The sequence below is a fragment of the Nycticebus coucang genome, chromosome 20, assembly GCF_027406575.1.
Source record: "Nycticebus coucang isolate mNycCou1 chromosome 20, mNycCou1.pri, whole genome shotgun sequence".
Taxonomy (NCBI): Eukaryota; Metazoa; Chordata; class Mammalia; order Primates; family Lorisidae; genus Nycticebus; species Nycticebus coucang.
This window is the reverse complement of record NC_069799.1, coordinates 61,031,452-61,047,924: the sequence shown is the minus strand read 5'-3', so window position 1 is coordinate 61,047,924 and position 16,473 is coordinate 61,031,452. Positions and strand designations below refer to the sequence as shown.

The window sequence follows — 16,473 nt, the reverse complement described above, 5'->3', positions numbered from 1 at the left end:
GCTGTTGTTACTGTGATTAAATACTTTATGTAGTTGCTACCCACAAATCCCATTAACACCTCACCCACCTAACCCCCACCTCCCACCCTCATTCTGAATAGCTGTGTTCCAGATGGCCGATGCAAGGAGTTATGAATTGACTCCAACATGGGTAAAGCTAATGAATATGATTTAGGGTGAAAAGGCACTGGATGAATGCTTGAGATGTTATTACTGTTCTCATACGCTTTATTACTTTTAAATTGTGCATCCTTTTAAGTAGATTGTTTGTTTGCCACAGTCTCCATTATATCTAAGCAAAGCATTCACAGAAATTTCTAAAACCTTTTCATTTCTCTCTGTAGGTTGTTGTTTCGTAACATTTTATACAAGAAAAGCTGCACTTGAGGCCCAGAATGCACTGCACAATATTAAAACTTTACCTGGGGTGAGTCGGTTTACTTTCGTACCAGAATCACTTTATTGCTTGAAAATGGTCCTTTCAACTGAAGGTTCTAGTTATGGGCTCTTAGTGCCAAAAATGACTTTGGTCTTTTGAGGAGTGTGTGCTGTGACCCTCTGTTCCCTGCAGCAGCCAGACCAGCTGGCCAGCCCCTAGAGCAGAGCTGGCATTAACGCTGCCGGGAAGAGCTCTCAAATAGCATGTCCCCTGGCTGGAAAATCAGAGTGACCCCACTGGGCAGCAGCAGCTGCAAAGAGTGTTGGGTGGGCAAAGATTTTAAGAGGGGGGAAAAAACCAACACACACAAGAGAAGCAAATGGAAAAGGAAAAGCTTTTACTCCCCGGAAGCCCCTTTTCAAATTTTGTCTTTAGATTTTCTTTTGAAAGGACAAAACGTACCCTGTACTGCCATAATATTAAGCCTCCTAATGGTTTCTAAACAGTCAGTGGTGGTTAACAAAGTCAATGTTTTAATGCCCAATTTGTGGCTTCATGTTGATAGAGAACAGAAAATATATGATGCTTGCAATTTTTCCCCCATTTCCTTCCTGGTAATGTTTGATGGTGAGCACAATTCAGCAGAAATGGAGTGACATTGCACGTAGCAACTTCATCAGAATACGTTTTGTCTAAAGGACTTTGCGCCACTTTTATGTTTCCTGCTGCTGTTTCATACTGCAGTTAGTTTCTCTGTGCTGTTTGAATATTTTCCCAGTTGACCCAAATATCAGTGACAAGTGTGTTCAGGATCATAATGACATGTATTATAGATTCTGATGAAGAACCAGTGGAGTGATGATGGCTTTATTGAAACCTGGTTTGCTAAGAATAAAAGAAAGGTGACATAATGTCCCTGATGTTTTCAGGGTGTGATTTTAACTTTGTTAAAATCTGACCAACATGTATCCGACTCTGAACACATGCCCACCCACACTAACATATTCACAGGTAAGCTCTGTAGCCCCCACTAACCCAGACAAGACAGCACATTTGGATGACTCACTTTAGAATCCTTGAAAATGTTGTCAATTTGTAGTGGCAAGATGCTCTCAACAAAAGGTTTTCAAAATGTTAGCATCTTCATCACCCAAAAGTCATAGTTGTGAACCTCACTCTTGAATCCTAACCACTTTGGTTTTTCCTTTTTCACATGAGGAAGTCAAAGAAAACAAGGTTCAAAAAAGCAAGCATGTGGTACCAGAACGCTCCTTCCCAGTTTATCTGTTTCTCCCTGAATCACTCAGGTGGTTCTAAGCAAGCCTGCCTTTGTTAAGCTCAGCTGCTGGAAGAGAAAGTAGCTGGAGTTTGGCTTCATTCTCCTTGTAGAAAGAATTTTTCCAATGTAAATTCTCGGAGTGTCAGGTCACATTATGGAATGAGAGAACCAAGGCAAATACTTACTGGTTCAACCAACAGGTTACTTGTATGCCTTCTCTTAAAAAGACATGTTTGACAGTGATTAGCACACAAAATCCCTTCTATTGGTGTTTTTTAAAAAGTTATGTGATGTGATGAATTGTTATTTATCGTTTAAGGTCTAGCAGAGTGTGATGGCAGTGATGTCATGTTTTTCGTGAATGTAAAGCTTGGGTGTCTGCATTTGTCCATTAGCAGCCTGGCTCTCACATGATCTTGTGTGCGAAGGTCTCAGGAGACCCAGGGTTAATGTCACGAAGGGGCACAGTAAATGCACAGAAATGACTTAGCAGTGTGGGTTTGGGATGTCTGACTCTTCTTAGGTAAGGAATCGCGTATTTTATAATTTTCTTTTTAAAGGTGCGTATGTTTTCTTTCTTTTTTTCTTAAAAATTCTGCATGAGGGATCCAGGGATGGGTGGTGGTTTTAGAGACCCATGGTAAAGGATGGTGATGTGGGAGCTGGAAAAGATGGCTTGTGGATTACTTTTGATTTTCTTTTTATCTAGTTCGCATCCATATGCCCAATTAGTTGAGGCAGGTGAATCGAAAATCTGAAAAGTCAGGTCTTATTTGTAAGGCTAATAGCTTTACACACTTGCTTCCTTTGCCATTTCAAATATGGTAAATGAGGACAGAGTTCCCTGTCTTGCATCTGTTCACAGCTTCACCCGATACACATCACCCTTAACAGCCATAGGAAAGATGTGAAAGTGGTTGCCTCTCAGCTGTGCACCTTTTGTGGACAGGAAGAAATGGGACCAGACATGAAAGATTAATGGATATTCTTGGGGAAAAAATATTACAGGGTACCTTGCTGTTTGATTACAAGCCTTGGAATTAGTCAACATTTCCATAATTCTAAACCAATAGACACCTGTTTCCCCACTGTGATGTGAAGGCACAACTTAATTTAACAGAAACCCTGCTGTGCTAAATCTCTCATTAAATACCAAGTGAGTTGGGTAATTTAAAGTTGTACACTACTATTTTAACTGGTTGCCTTCATATTATGAAATTAATAAGAAATTAATGATGCACTCTGCCATACGCCTTCAATTTCTTTCTGAATAAAAATAAAAGGGATAAAGAAAAAATGCATCACCAGCTGACACTTTAAAGCTTTTCTGGCTGTAATCATTTTCCTGTGGATAAAATCCATTAAAAAGTCACTTGCTGCCTTTTTTCTAAAGTGTCCAAAACTTTCCATTTAAAGCAAGATCAAATAATGATTGTAGGGGGGTTCCTCTGTGATTTTCTTTTGCAGTTGATGTTTTGTTTCACAAGGAACTTTTATCACACAAGTCAACTCGAGTAACGTGTTGGGGGCTGCTTCCCCACTTCTGCATCAGCCTCCTTCCCCGAGGGAAACAAAGATCTCGGTTCCTTAGGGGGCGGAAACAAGCTGTGGGGACTGTCTGTTCAGTCAGCGTGAATTCTCTCAGCTCTTGATTTAAGGCGCCCTCCTTTTCACCTGGTGTGTGGACTCTTGTGCCCCTCTGTGTGGGGGAGGGGGAGGACCCTGGGATTGAGGGGGAGAAGCAGGGCCCTCCTGAGAAGTGTAGAGAGAGGACATGCTTCTCAAGCCGGCCTCTTCCTGTGTGACCAAGAAAGACACTGTCATAAACCCTCTGACATGCTCAACATCAGTTCCAGAAATAAACTGGTAGAAATAAAGGGAGCAGATCTGGTGTCTTGACACCAGAGCAAGGAATGAGGGCCTGGAAGTCCTGCCCTTGGTTGATGATGGTTCAAGCAGCAGATCAAATCTTAGCTGTAGCACCTTACTCATGACTGACTTTTCATGAGATCTGTGCATCCAGAATGGTAATTTACCCAGTACCTACTGTGTGCCTGGCACGAAGTGGGGTATTGGCAGGAAGTAGCAGAGATCAAGGCTGGTGGGACTCCAGCTGATCTAGTGGGGAGGGAGGATGGCCAGTGGACAGGTAATTACTGCTTATGTGGTTTATGCTTTAGTGCTTTGCCGCTTCTGACCGAGTACCAGCTCCACTCACACACCCGTAAGGTCCTCGATGAATGATGCTTCCACAGCCTAAAGATAATACCATGGCTGTGTCTGCCGAGCCTGGGCCACGCAGGGAGTCGCTGGGTTTGGTGTAACAGCATGAGAGCCACTCCTTCCACCCCTGGGCCACTTGTGTTCTTGGACAAATGTCGGTCGCCTCTGCTTTGGTGACGCATCAGCTTGGGCTTAGAAATAGCCTCCTTTGTTTAGGGTTTCAGGTAGGCACAACCCAACTGGTAGTAGGATTCAGTAGAAATGTCCTTACCTGCCATTGTGTTTCCCAGAGAGAAATCCTCGTAAAGGCAACTTGCAAGATTTGTTTTGTTTTCATTGACCTAATTTAGCTCAATTAAAAAATAAAGTAAAATAAAGAGCTTTATTGAGGCCCAGGGAAAACTACTGAGCTCTTTTCAGTGATCAAATGTCAGGGCCACACGTCCCTGTGCCAGTATCAGCACAGTACCTGCCCATATGTCATTCTTTTTTCAAGGTCTTAACACATATTGTCTCTTAGAGTGAGGCCTTTTTGATTGAAAATCTACAGCAGTATCATTAGAGCGTTCACTGTATAAATTAATTTAATTAAGGATGTAATAACGGAGAGGAATACAGTTTTGAAAAAGCTCTTAAATTTTAACAGCAAGGAGGAGGAATCTACGGAATCTAAATGTCTTGTAAAATATTAATTGCAAATTTCTTGCAGACATTCTCTCTGAATATGCCTTACCTTTTTCTTCTCAGAATCACTACCAGTTTTATTAAATGCAGTTTATATTAAGGAGCTATTGCCCTGAGAGAACATTTGTTTAGAGCCTTCATTTTAGCAGTGACGTACTGAAAGGTATTTTATAATAACACAACATGAGTGAGTTCTACACTTAGTACATAACACAACGTGAGTGAGGTCTACACTTAGTACATAACACAACGTGAGTGAGGTCTACACTTAGTATTCAGATATAAAAACAAATGAGCTTGATCCAGTAGGAAGAAGCCGTAAGTGAAATGGCCTCTTGGGACAAGTGTGTTCACCCACGTGAAGTGAATGGGCCCCTTCCTGGCTTGCCCTGGAAGAATTGACTTACCCTTATTGGTAGGTGCTTTCCTCCTAACTCAGCGCTCCTTAGGATTGTCTCCATAGAATGTCTCTTGAAGGGTGGAATGCTGGGGTTTTCATTCTTTTCTACAAACCACTTCGCAGACTCTGAGGCCAAATTCAGTTTGCCTATGTTAATGTATTTTGAGCTACTCATTTTCTTTGAACCACTTCTCCTCGTTACTGTGTACTTAAGGCCTTTGTTCTCAGGGCCATGGTTATTATTATTTTATCATTGTCATCATTATTTTTGTCATAAAATCCCTCAAGCCCTGTCTGCTCATATCATGGAAATTTCCCCCTAAAACCATCCCATCTGAGTGAAAGGGCCAAGTTTGGTGCCTTTTGTTTAAAATGGTTATAGAAAAACAGCAAAAACATCTGCATGACTAGGTTGGAGTCCTCGACATCTTATATCATGTGCGATGCACACAGCATCCGTTCATTCAACATACGCTGCATTTTTATAGTTTGCCAGGCAATAGTGAAGACTAGGAATACGGTAGCAGCAGCCATGCCCTGGACAGGTGAATCACCAGCCAGCAAAGCCTGCCACTATGTTCTTACACGGGAAATGTTTAGTAAGTAGCTGTCAGATGTTTAATGGCCAAATAGGTTAGTTTTATAAACTATTTCCAAGAGAGTTGAGGTTTTTTCATATATATAATATATAAAAAAGAATAATTCTGCCCATAAATACTCCAAACCTTCCAAAACAGTGGATGAATGTAGATTTTTTACACGCATATGTGTTCAGTGGTATAATTTGTTTCATAGACACAGATCTATTCACGTGTATGTCTTTATAGGTAAAGATAGATGAAAGTAAGCTCACGCACATCCACATGTGGGCATCTGTCTGAATAAACACATAAATACATAACAAAGTCCCATTTGCTATTTGGCCTGCCGACATACTCTTAATTGCTTTGTGGTCCACTTTCTTATTTTAGGCTTCATCAGTGTTCTCAGTTCCTGAGTATAATCATAACCCTTTGGTTGCGCTCTGAATTCTGATTCATAGTGTATGAGAGGGCGCGTGAGGACCGCTGCTCAGTGGTGATTCCTGCCTTCTGCCTCCTTACCAGTGGCGTGGGGCTGAGCGGGAGACTGCCTGGGGAGATTTTGTTGCTACCAGATTCGCGTTCTGTAGGTACGACCTCTTCTTGGGTAGCAACCCAGCGTGTAAAATGTGTTTGCTGTGGAGTTTATGAAACAGGACATCCATTTGGTATATATTCTCCAGATTTTTACATTTGCACAGTTTGACGTGGGCTGAAATATTTGGCCTCGTGCGCCTGCCTAAGAGAAACCCTTCCCCGGCTATGTTGTTTTGATACCATGCTTAAATCCTGTAGAAATGAAAGCTAAAGCAAAAGTAAGGATTACTTAAATAAGGATCTTCAAGATGACTTATTTAAGAGTGCCAAGGTACCGAGGCCCCAGCCTGTGCTGAGACCCAGGCCAGTGTGAAAGGTCAGGGTCAAGGTACAGAGCCTGCCCAGGAGGCTCACCCAGTGTGACTGGATTGCTCCCAGCTTCACATTTTAACCCGAGAGACAAAGCTGGAGGATAAAAGGAGCACCTTGGCCCAGTGGGCACCAATCTGCAGGCCTAGGCCCGGGGTCTGGAAATTATATTTTAATACTTCATAAAAGGTCATTGGAAATGATCTATTTCACCTGCATGAGATTGCACGTGCCACTGGGGAGCAGCTGCTTTGCTTTGGGCTGGCAGTCTATCAGTTCAATAACGTTGATAGGCAGTTATTTATGTACAGCTTTGATTAACGAAAGGGAAAACTAGTTACTTTCCAAACATGGCCTACTCAGTAAGCCAACATAGTTCATTGGAGAAAATTAACCAAGACTCTTTGGTGGTAAAAAAAAAAAAGTTGAAAATGACAGTACAGGGTTATAAGAGGGAGCAGCTGCACCGTTTCCTGGCTCTAGAACGCAGCAGAAGGCATTACCGTTTTGTTTTGCAAACAACGACTACATACCTAATTAATAGGACAACCACAGACCTGATTAATAGGACTTTTGGGGGGGCTTATGAGGGAGTGTGTGTAAAAACCTGGTGCCTGGCCAGATCTGCTAAATTTCCCTGTGTCGTTATTCCGGGGATAGTGACAGAGTTCTGAGAAAATCATTTCTCTGCGATAGTACAAAACTACATTGGGATATTAAGCTCACATATATGGGCCTCAGTTCCTAAGAGATTTATAAGATTTAAAAGAAGATTTGAGGAGAGAATCCATGAATTTGATTAAGTTGTCTGGAAGGAATTGCAGAAGTTATGATAGTTGGAAGGGTAAAGCATTTGGGAAAAGGTTAGTTACAGGTCCGGCTTCTGTTGTCAGTGTGGCATTTGTGTGAGAACTCGTCACTGGATGTATTACATCATGCTGGGACAGAAGTTGAACCTTTCACAGGTGAGGTGGGCACAGCTCAGGAGATGAGGTGTAGGTGACGTGGGCTGGCCAGTTTGTAACCTCGAGAAAGTATACAACACCGGTGCATGTAAAAGAGAGTTCTCCTGGAAGCACCAAGGTCTTCCCCACCCACCAAGAAAGAGAGAGTGGCTGAGCCAGGGGGAACCAAGGCCAGGATCAAAGGGATCGTGGGGACCACCCATCTCAGCCAGGCCTGGTCTGGCGAGTGTAGGGGAAGAGCTGTGGCTGTCAGGGGGAGAAGCCGGTGCAAGGAGTCTCACGTCCCTCTGCTTGTTTTAGCCACAGACTGTCGGAGGACACAGGTGCTCAGGAAGTCCTCTTAATATTATGGCATAAGCTATTAAATTTTGTTTTGATAACAGAGCAGTATTTCAGGACCATATCATCACAGCCCTCACTACCCACAACCCCCAAGATGAAAGGATAAACAGTCCACCGTGCGCGTGGGAGATGGCAGAAGGGCACCGTGACAAGCGTTCCCTTTCTGCGCTCCTTATTGTTGCAGACGGTCATTACTTCCCTTCAGCACTCAACACACACACCCGTGGTGCCATCTCTTCCTCCTCCAGCACATAGAAACCCTTGAAAGTCCTTTCTTTATCTGCAAAATGCAGTGGTTGGACAAAAACGATGCTTTACAATCCTGCACAGCTGTCCTCAGCTGTCGTGCATTGTCTGCAGTCATATCCTGGTCAATGAAAAAGAAAATAAAACTACATACGTGACACTCGACTTGCTTCCGGTATTGGCTAGTGATTTTAGAGTACTTCTGGGTGTATCCAACCTGCTGTGGCCCATGGGCAGATTATGTGAGGACTTTTTTGCCTATCTGTGGTGCTAGATATCACAAAAATTATGCATGGACCTTTTCTTTTGGGTCACCAATTTTCCTTAGTATTCGTGTAAAGTGTAACCCAAGACAATTCTTCCCACGTGTGGCAGAGAAGAAGACAAGGTTGGACACCCCTGGCTCCTGACTGCTGGTTGGGCCATCCATGCTGAGATGGTCTGGGCACCTGCTTCCCCCTCTCCTCTGGGGACTTAGCACCCATGAGGTTTCCACCAGGAAACGGGAAGCAAAAGAAAGGGGGTGGATTCTCACAAGTCAGTTAATTCCTTGTTTACAGTCTTTGTTTGACAAGAAAGGGTGATTAGTGTGATGAGGTTTCAGGATTATTGGTGAATTTCTTTTATCTATCTAATTCCTGTCCCCAGTTAACATAGATAAGCAAGTTGTCTGTGTTTGCAAATAGCTTTAGAAGGTTGTTTGTTATCCCTTCTAAAAACATTTTAGGTGATTTTTGTGTTGGTGGCCTTCACCTTGTTATGCCTGTTACACTGAAGACACAGATGGGAGAGATTAAATTAACTTCTCTGACCTCCCTGAGCAAAACAGTGAAGGAACTAGAGCTAGAAGTCACACGGACTGCGACTCCCAGGGCAGCTGGCCCTGTGGGGTGGACATAGGCAGAGCGTTCGCCTCATTCCAGGGAGTTTCGGCCATAAAAATGGTCATTGCAAAGGTAACTTCTCTTTATTAACTGCCCCACATGGAGCTCTGCTAGAACTCACAACAAGTAACTTGTCTGGCATTACACACCTGATAGCTGTGAGTATAGGCGATCAGGTTCAACCCACCATGTCTGGACTCAGAAGCCCAGGAGCTGCTCTGCTGTTCTCTGGGTGCCTAGCCCCAGCTCCAGTCAGCAGGTGTAGGGTCTCAGAGAACCCTGTGTGTTCCCTTTGTAGATGTCACAGAATAAATCCAGATCCTCAGCCCCTCCCACTCCAGCCACTCACCATGGGTGGAGAACAGCAGGGCTGTGCTGCAGAGTGAAGCAGCCAGGGGTGGCGCTGCAGCCTGGGCGTCAGCTGGGCAGACAGCACACAGGTGCGCGCACATGTGCATACCCAGGAGTCAATGCTGCCACAGCAGGAGCCCTGGGCACATGGCTGCCACTCTGCCTGAGACGTGACATAGCTCTGCCTCACAGGCACAAGTTGAGAAAGACGTTGAGTGAGCAAGACAAGGTGTTTGCTCGAAACTTGGTGTGAGGCTATGAACACAGAGCTGTAGATCAAAGACAGGCATTACTCGAAGAGGAACTGCTTTGCAAAAATGATTATAAATGCAGTGTCCCTCTTTGGAGGAGTGTAGCTTTACTAACATCCCTCATTGGCATTCACGTTATTAGGGCACATTTCTTTATCTGCAGCCACAGGCTTTTGGTCCCATCCGCCGTGTGCATCCTAATGCCACGTCTCCATCCAGCTGCCCCCATCTCTGCTCCCCTGCTCCGAGCGGGAGGGTGGGTGGGGCACTGAGCCCACTCAGGAGGGTAAGCACAAATGCTGTTACCTGCAACAGCACAGAGCTGACCTTGGGAAACAACCAGGCACCTGCCATCACCGTACCCTGCTGCCCTGAAAACACCTTTGGAAGCAGTTCTGCCCTCTTACTTCACTGATGGGTAATTAGCGATCAAGCAGGAACCAGACTCTTTACCACAAACGGCTGCCAAGGAGAACTATAGACAGACACTGCAGTGGTGGGGCTGGATGGGCAGCGTCCACCCACTAGCCCCATCAGGCAGTGACTGCATCACCTCCGTCAGCAGGTGCTGTACACAGAGTGTTTGCTGTCCCTCTCCCGGGCCAGCCTCCTGCTCTCCGCTGTGCCACCAGCCCGTCCCCCTCTTCGTCAGGGGCCAGTTGAGAGTGAAGGCTGAAGCCCTAACTAGGATGTCGGGCAAGTTCTCTGTAGCTGTCCCGCTATGGTTTCTGTTCATGTGTCAGCGTAAGTGATAAACGCATTTTGAAGGCTCAGGCCATCTCTGCCTCTTAGTTTGGAGAGTCACTGTTGGTGGCTACTGATCTGGGTCTGGACCAGGAATTTCTCAGCAATTTCTAGGCTGACATTTTGTGCAGCACTGTCCACAGGGACAGGAGTAACTGAGTGAGAGCAGAGGATGGGTTCCCTGGACCTGTCCTCATCTGTACTCTAGGAAGCTCAGTAGAGTGACTGCAGGTCACAGGGCGATCTGAATCTGTGGAGCTGAGCACTTTACCTACTTGTCAGCTTAGGTGAGTACTAAATATCATCAGTAAGGAAAATGAAGAATCAGGGGCCCAGGAAACCCTGTAGCTAATTCCAGTTATTTGTTTGAATGTTAGGTGGATCAACAGAGAAGAAAGGGGGAAGGCAGTCAAACCAAACCATAGATGAGACTGTAGGGGGTCGTGGTGTCTAAGCTCCTCACTGGACACCTGGGGACTGAAGTCCAGAAAGGTCAGGTGGCAGGTGGTGTGTGCTGGACGTCACACGTTAGTTAGTGGTGGAGGTGGAACAAAGATCATTCACCCCTCCTAACCATGAGCCCATTGCTCTTTTTTGGGAAACCGGGCTTTCTCCACAAGATTATGCCAAACATGTCACTGTAAAGAATCAGAAATTCGGGTGGCACCTGTGGCTAAAGGAGTAGGGCGCCGGTCCCATATGCCAGAGGTGGCGGGTTCAAACCCAGCCCCGGCCAGAAAAAACAAAACCACACACACACACACACACAAAAAGAATGAATCAGAAATTCAGAGCCCAAATTACCAGTCCCTTACATTCTATCACATGAGGCCGTGGAACTTGGTGTCTCCTCATTTTCATTCTCTGAGAAAGACCCAGAATGACATCTGAGGTGAATTAATCTATAAAGAATTGATGTAGTGGTCCTTGATGCGTAAGACTATTTGTTTCTAAAACCAGGGCAGTGATTTACAACTTTGCACAGCAGAATCACTTGGAGAGCTTTTAAAACTACATATGCTCGGCCACCCCACAGGCAGTTAAGAATCTCTTGGGATGAGAACTTGGCAGCAGCATTTTTAAAACTCCCCAAATGGTTCCAAATGGTTTGAGTGACTTTGAGAACCACTGTTAAGAGGATTAGTGGTCTGGATGCATGGGGACACACTCGCACCCACTGCTTGTCCTCCAGGAGCTCAGCATGGTCTTGCTACGCGCGGCGTATAGGCAGCCCGGTGGCTGTGATGCCATCTGAACGTGTTGGATATGAAGACTCTCAGCCCCCCTCCCCCGTTCTCACATCATAGGAATAGCTGTGTGAGGTGATGCCAATGTTACTGAGCTTGATTTTGATAACTTCACAATGCGTGTATGTCAAAATGTCACATTGTACACAGGAAAGAAGAAAAATTAAAAAATTTTTTAAACATTGAGAAAAACTAACTCCTAGTTGCTACACGGGCAGAGTGGAGTGTGAGCTGCGCTGCACGGAGCCAGGCCTCACCGACGCCACCGCCCGGGGCGTCCCTCTCCGCGTGGGCTCGGGCTCCTCCCTTGATGCTTTGGAGACATTCTGAAGGTGGGGCAACCTGACCACACAGGACAGGAGGTCAGGAGGGAAACGTGGACAAGAGGATGTCCTGTGGTTTCGGCCATCTTGAATGGGCACCTGGATTCCTGCCCACCACCCCCAGCCATAGTCAACCTGCTAGGGAATCTCTGAATGGGCCTTAGCATAGAATGAGGCGGGACGAGTAGAAATGGCGCTGTGTTAAGCAGTCTCACCAGTCAGTATAAGCTCGTTCCAAGGTGCGAGGAGCCGTTTTCTCCTCAAAGAGTTAGTCTGTGACACTCCAGCTCCTTTCCACCTTGCAGAAACCATAAGAGTGTGGAGTCCCTGCTGTTTCATCCTTCAGGGACTGTGAATTTCTTCCCAGGAAAGTAAAGCATTTACTCTTGATATCCACAGCTTGAGAGACTTCTGCTGACAAAGAAAATGTAACTACCACGTGAATGGCACGGTAGAATGTATTACTGCATAATAAGGGACGCTGTCTGTTGTTGCAATGTGGGAGGCTTGAAAGGAATGTCGTGTGTCCTGAGCAGTGTGAGATTTGCCCTTGAGTGAGTTCTTGTTTTCCATTCTTTCTTCTTGTGGATCAGGAGAAGTTTTTCACATTTGGGGTTATTCCTCAGCACTTAGACATCGTGGGTAGGACTCTATCAGCACAAAATGCTTATTGCCACATAAAACTAAGACTTATTCACAGCCAGCATTCACCTAAATCAAAGCTGTGCCCATCAGACCAGCACCAGGGTGTGAACTACGGTTAGTTGACCAAATAAGCAGAAAGTGAAGAGCGAACTCACGTGGGAAAGAAAGCAGAGCGGCACAGGAGAAGCGAGAGCCCCAACTCAGACACACACAGGGTTTGACACCAGTTTGCAGGGTCAGACCTGCCCAGAACGGGCGTCTGGAGGGAGGAGGTGGAGTGGAAGATGGAGACAGCCAGGCTTCCTGGGGATCTCACAGAAACATGTGCTGTTTGTTTTGCTTGCAACCAAATGACTGACCTTGGAGGAAAGTTTGTATGCAGTTGATACATTTCTTTTTCACATTCCTCCACCCATTTCTGTATTTCAGTATCTGATTAGAGCTAAATTAATAGATGTGAGGCTAAAAACCAGCTGCTTTGTCATGATAAATTTTTGGAGATTCGTAAGCCTCATTGTTTTCTCATCAGTGAGGATTCTGCCTCTGAGTCTCCTTCACCCTCGGTCTTGGGGCAAAACAAATCAGAAGTAACTCACCCAGACACAGGATCAAGTGGTCACCATCAGCCTGTCAGTGAAAATGAGCTCTGCACTCTCAGCACAAATGTCTAGCCCTAGAATCTTTATTTCCTAGAAAAGAGGCCAGGAGCAGTGCTGCGGCTATTCCAGTCGTAGTGCCCGTCTTTGAGAGCTCCTCGTGAGATGTGCCTTAATGAGGTCAGCTAAGCCGACATGCACTGTACTGATTTTAAGGACGTACTCATGTTTTATTTGTATGCAATTGGCTTCAGAGGTGATGGCCATTCACATCCATGGATGAGAAAGGGAAGATGGCAGAACGCACGGTGTCCATGTCAGGACTCTCGTTTGAGGCCCATCTGTCAAAGTCACCTAAACAGGGCACAGTTCCCAAATATTATAGCGCCCCCAAGTCTTCGATATCCACGGCCTTCTGTCTCTCATGACAGACAGCATTTGCTTGGATAGATGGTGTAGGACTCTTTGGATGTGTTCATAGGCATTTTATTTTGACTCTGTTCTCTAAACATGACGTAATAAGTTCTTCAAGTTTTGTTATGACATGGATATTAAATATTTCCAGTGGTAAATTTAAAAAGCGTTAATGGGAAAGAAAATTAACTTAGTAAAACTCTAAATAATGAAAGGATAAATACACCCGCTGGCCAGGTATTGGGTTTTGAGAGGGAAGGCTGGACGGGGCTGCAGCTCTGAACCTGGAGCTGTGCTGGAGCAGGGCAGAGCGCGGAGAACACAGAAAGACAAGCTACGCGATGCCCGCCTCCGTGCTCTCCTCACTCCAGGAGGAGAGTTCAAGGACACTTTCAGTATAAAAGAATTTTGGTATTTGTATAGGGATTGCAAGCAGAGCATGCGTTCACATAGAGCCTCTTAAGAGTTGCTGTGCCCTGGATTGTTTTTTCCCTCTCTTCTCTCAACTGTGTGGTTTCCTGAGGTCCCTGTCACTTGTTCTCAGAGCTTCCACTACCTCTACAGGCCGTTGACTGCCAAATACTTACCTTGAAATCAGACTTTTCTGCTACTCCCCCAAACCCAGACATCCAATATCTGTTATTGAACAGATCCATTCAGGCAGTCCACGGGAAATTCTAGTGCTGAAGGCATTACTTTACTACCACCGACCCAGCCCTGTCCTGTTACCTGTCCAGGTGATGGACTTGCCAACTGAGAAAGCCAGAGCCAGTCACCCTCTCTCCTTCCCAGACGGCGCCTTTCTACCCCCACCACTCCCCCCCAGGGCCAGTCAACGAGGAAATCCCGTGTTCTGTCTTAGTGGTATCGCTAGAAGGCCTCCTTTCTTATCAGTTGGGGCTTATCAGTTGTCATCACAGCTAATAAAAGCACAGAGGGATTAAGGGATTTTCCAGGTCAGCCGTGTAATAACTATGTTTGTTAGTCTTCCAAATGCTTTCTCGAGTGAGAGAAGATGGGCATACTTGAGCCATACCCTCGGCACATCACGGGAGTGTGGACGTCGTGTCTTGTGGCTGCCGAGTGTAAAGGGTGAGACTCAGACTCCAACCAGGCCCCTTCCTTTTCCTTCAGCCTCTAGGACATTCTTGTTCACGCTGTATCCAGCCCTGTGACACCACACATGTTGTCTCACAGTCCCTGTGCCACATGAGCTTAAAATTTATACTGCCACCTGCTATACTCCCTTTCCCCACTCCCATGCTGCAGCCCAGCTTCCCTGAGGAGAAGGAGCATTCTCAGAGCCCAGCTGGGTGTCTCATGCCAGAGGTGGCACTCAACAAATGTTTGTCATATTAATGACTCTCGAGGATAGCTTTTATTCATAGACACACTCTCAACATAAAAATTCAAGAATTCTTAAACTGGTGGGGGTGGGGGCGAGGAGCAGGAAGTGGGCCTCAAACCTTGCGTTCCCCGTGACAGCCCTTTTGGTGGACCCTGCTCTGCAAACTGGAAGCTCGGGGTGAGACAGGAACAGACAGGAACGCGTACAGAGGCACAAACCATCTCTCACTGTAATTAAAATCCTTACGCGAATGAAGAAGAGATCACTGTGCCGTACTTAATAGTTCCCTGTGCCTTTTCATGTATACTATCCGATACGATCCTTGCTTCAAACCTGAGTTTACCAAGGCTTAAAGGGGTCAAGTGATTTGACTCTGAAGTACTCACAATTGGCAAAGCAGAGACTCAAACCCAGACCTTATGATTCTAACTGTGATCTTCTTTGTACCACAGAACAACTGTAAGCAACCCAAGCTTCTCAAATTCCCGTTGAGTGCTGAATATCTAGAGCCATAAGAAATGATTGAAGTAGGTTTGCCATTGCGGATCAAGCGCTGTCAGTAAAGGTTTCTTGGTTTATTCCTTAATATAGACTGTCCTGCCTAGTGTTGTCTCGCGGGTTCTTTGTCTGCAAAGACAAAGGTATTTGCAGTTTAAATTTTGGTTACGCACCAAGTATTTGAAGGCCTTGAATTTGATCTTTAGAAGACTTCAGGATAACGGTATTTGTAGAACAATCGAACCGTCTTAATAATTTCTCTAGGCCTTGCCAAGAAGTAATTTCTAAAGTTGGTAAACAATCTCACATATTAGGGTAGAAGATAAAAATTAAAGTGAGCCTGGAATTAAACTCAAAACTCATAAAGAGTTAGCAGCACTGGAGGAGAGATCTTTGGTGAAATATCAACCATAGTTAATACTCCTGGAGATGAAATGGATAAATATATCTGCCGAAAATAATATCTGATGTCTTGCTCAGATGTTTAATGGATTTGCATTTTAAACACGGGTAATATGAAATAGCCCTTAAGGCATTTTTCAAAACTTGCCGTTTATTTTTAGGAGGGATTTTTTTTTTTTTGCCAGCCTCATTTGTTTAAAAAAAGAGAATTAATCATTTTTGCTTAAGCATGATTAAGAGAGGAAAATTACCCCAGTTATCTACACTCATTCATTTAGTACAAATCCCAAAGGCCGTGGAGTTAGTTAAATAAATAAATGGAAAAAGAATGGTGAGTGAAGTATGATATTTATTTGTCTGCTATAAATGAAGTTGTCATTCCTAAACCAATCAAATCATGCATTTTTTATGAGAGGTTGCAACTTGCAGAGAGGTGGAAGTGTTAGACACTAATTAATAAACGTGGTTGGCAAAGCAGCTCAAACAACTCAGGACTCACACACTAAGCCCTGGAAGGATCATATTAGAATACGGAATTCGTTGGTGCTTTTTTTTTGATTCGATGAAGCGCCTGTATCCTGCCAGAAGGTTCAAGATGAAAGGCAGTTGGCTTACATTTTCCAAGTCAGTTTTGAAGTGGAGATTTTAAAGATTTGTTAGAGGGGTATTTTTGTGTTGGCTTTCGATTGCCTTGGAGGTGAAAGGAGACTAGAGATGACAGGATAAAGCATCAGTAAGACTAACAGCGGTGAAGCTGCTTGGAGG

General features: G+C 44.9%; 1 protein-coding gene across 16 annotated transcripts in view; it reads left to right on the top strand.

Moving 5' to 3' along the window:
• Positions 1-16,473, top strand: part of CELF2 (CUGBP Elav-like family member 2) — a 766,349-nt gene that overhangs the window by 659,756 nt on the left and 90,120 nt on the right. For all 16 annotated transcript variants that reach the window (XM_053572290.1, XM_053572279.1, XM_053572276.1 and 13 more), the window contains one exon: positions 345-427. In XM_053572290.1, coding sequence (XP_053428265.1) covers positions 345-427 — 83 coding nt within the window. The remainder of the gene's footprint in view (positions 1-344; positions 428-16,473) is intronic.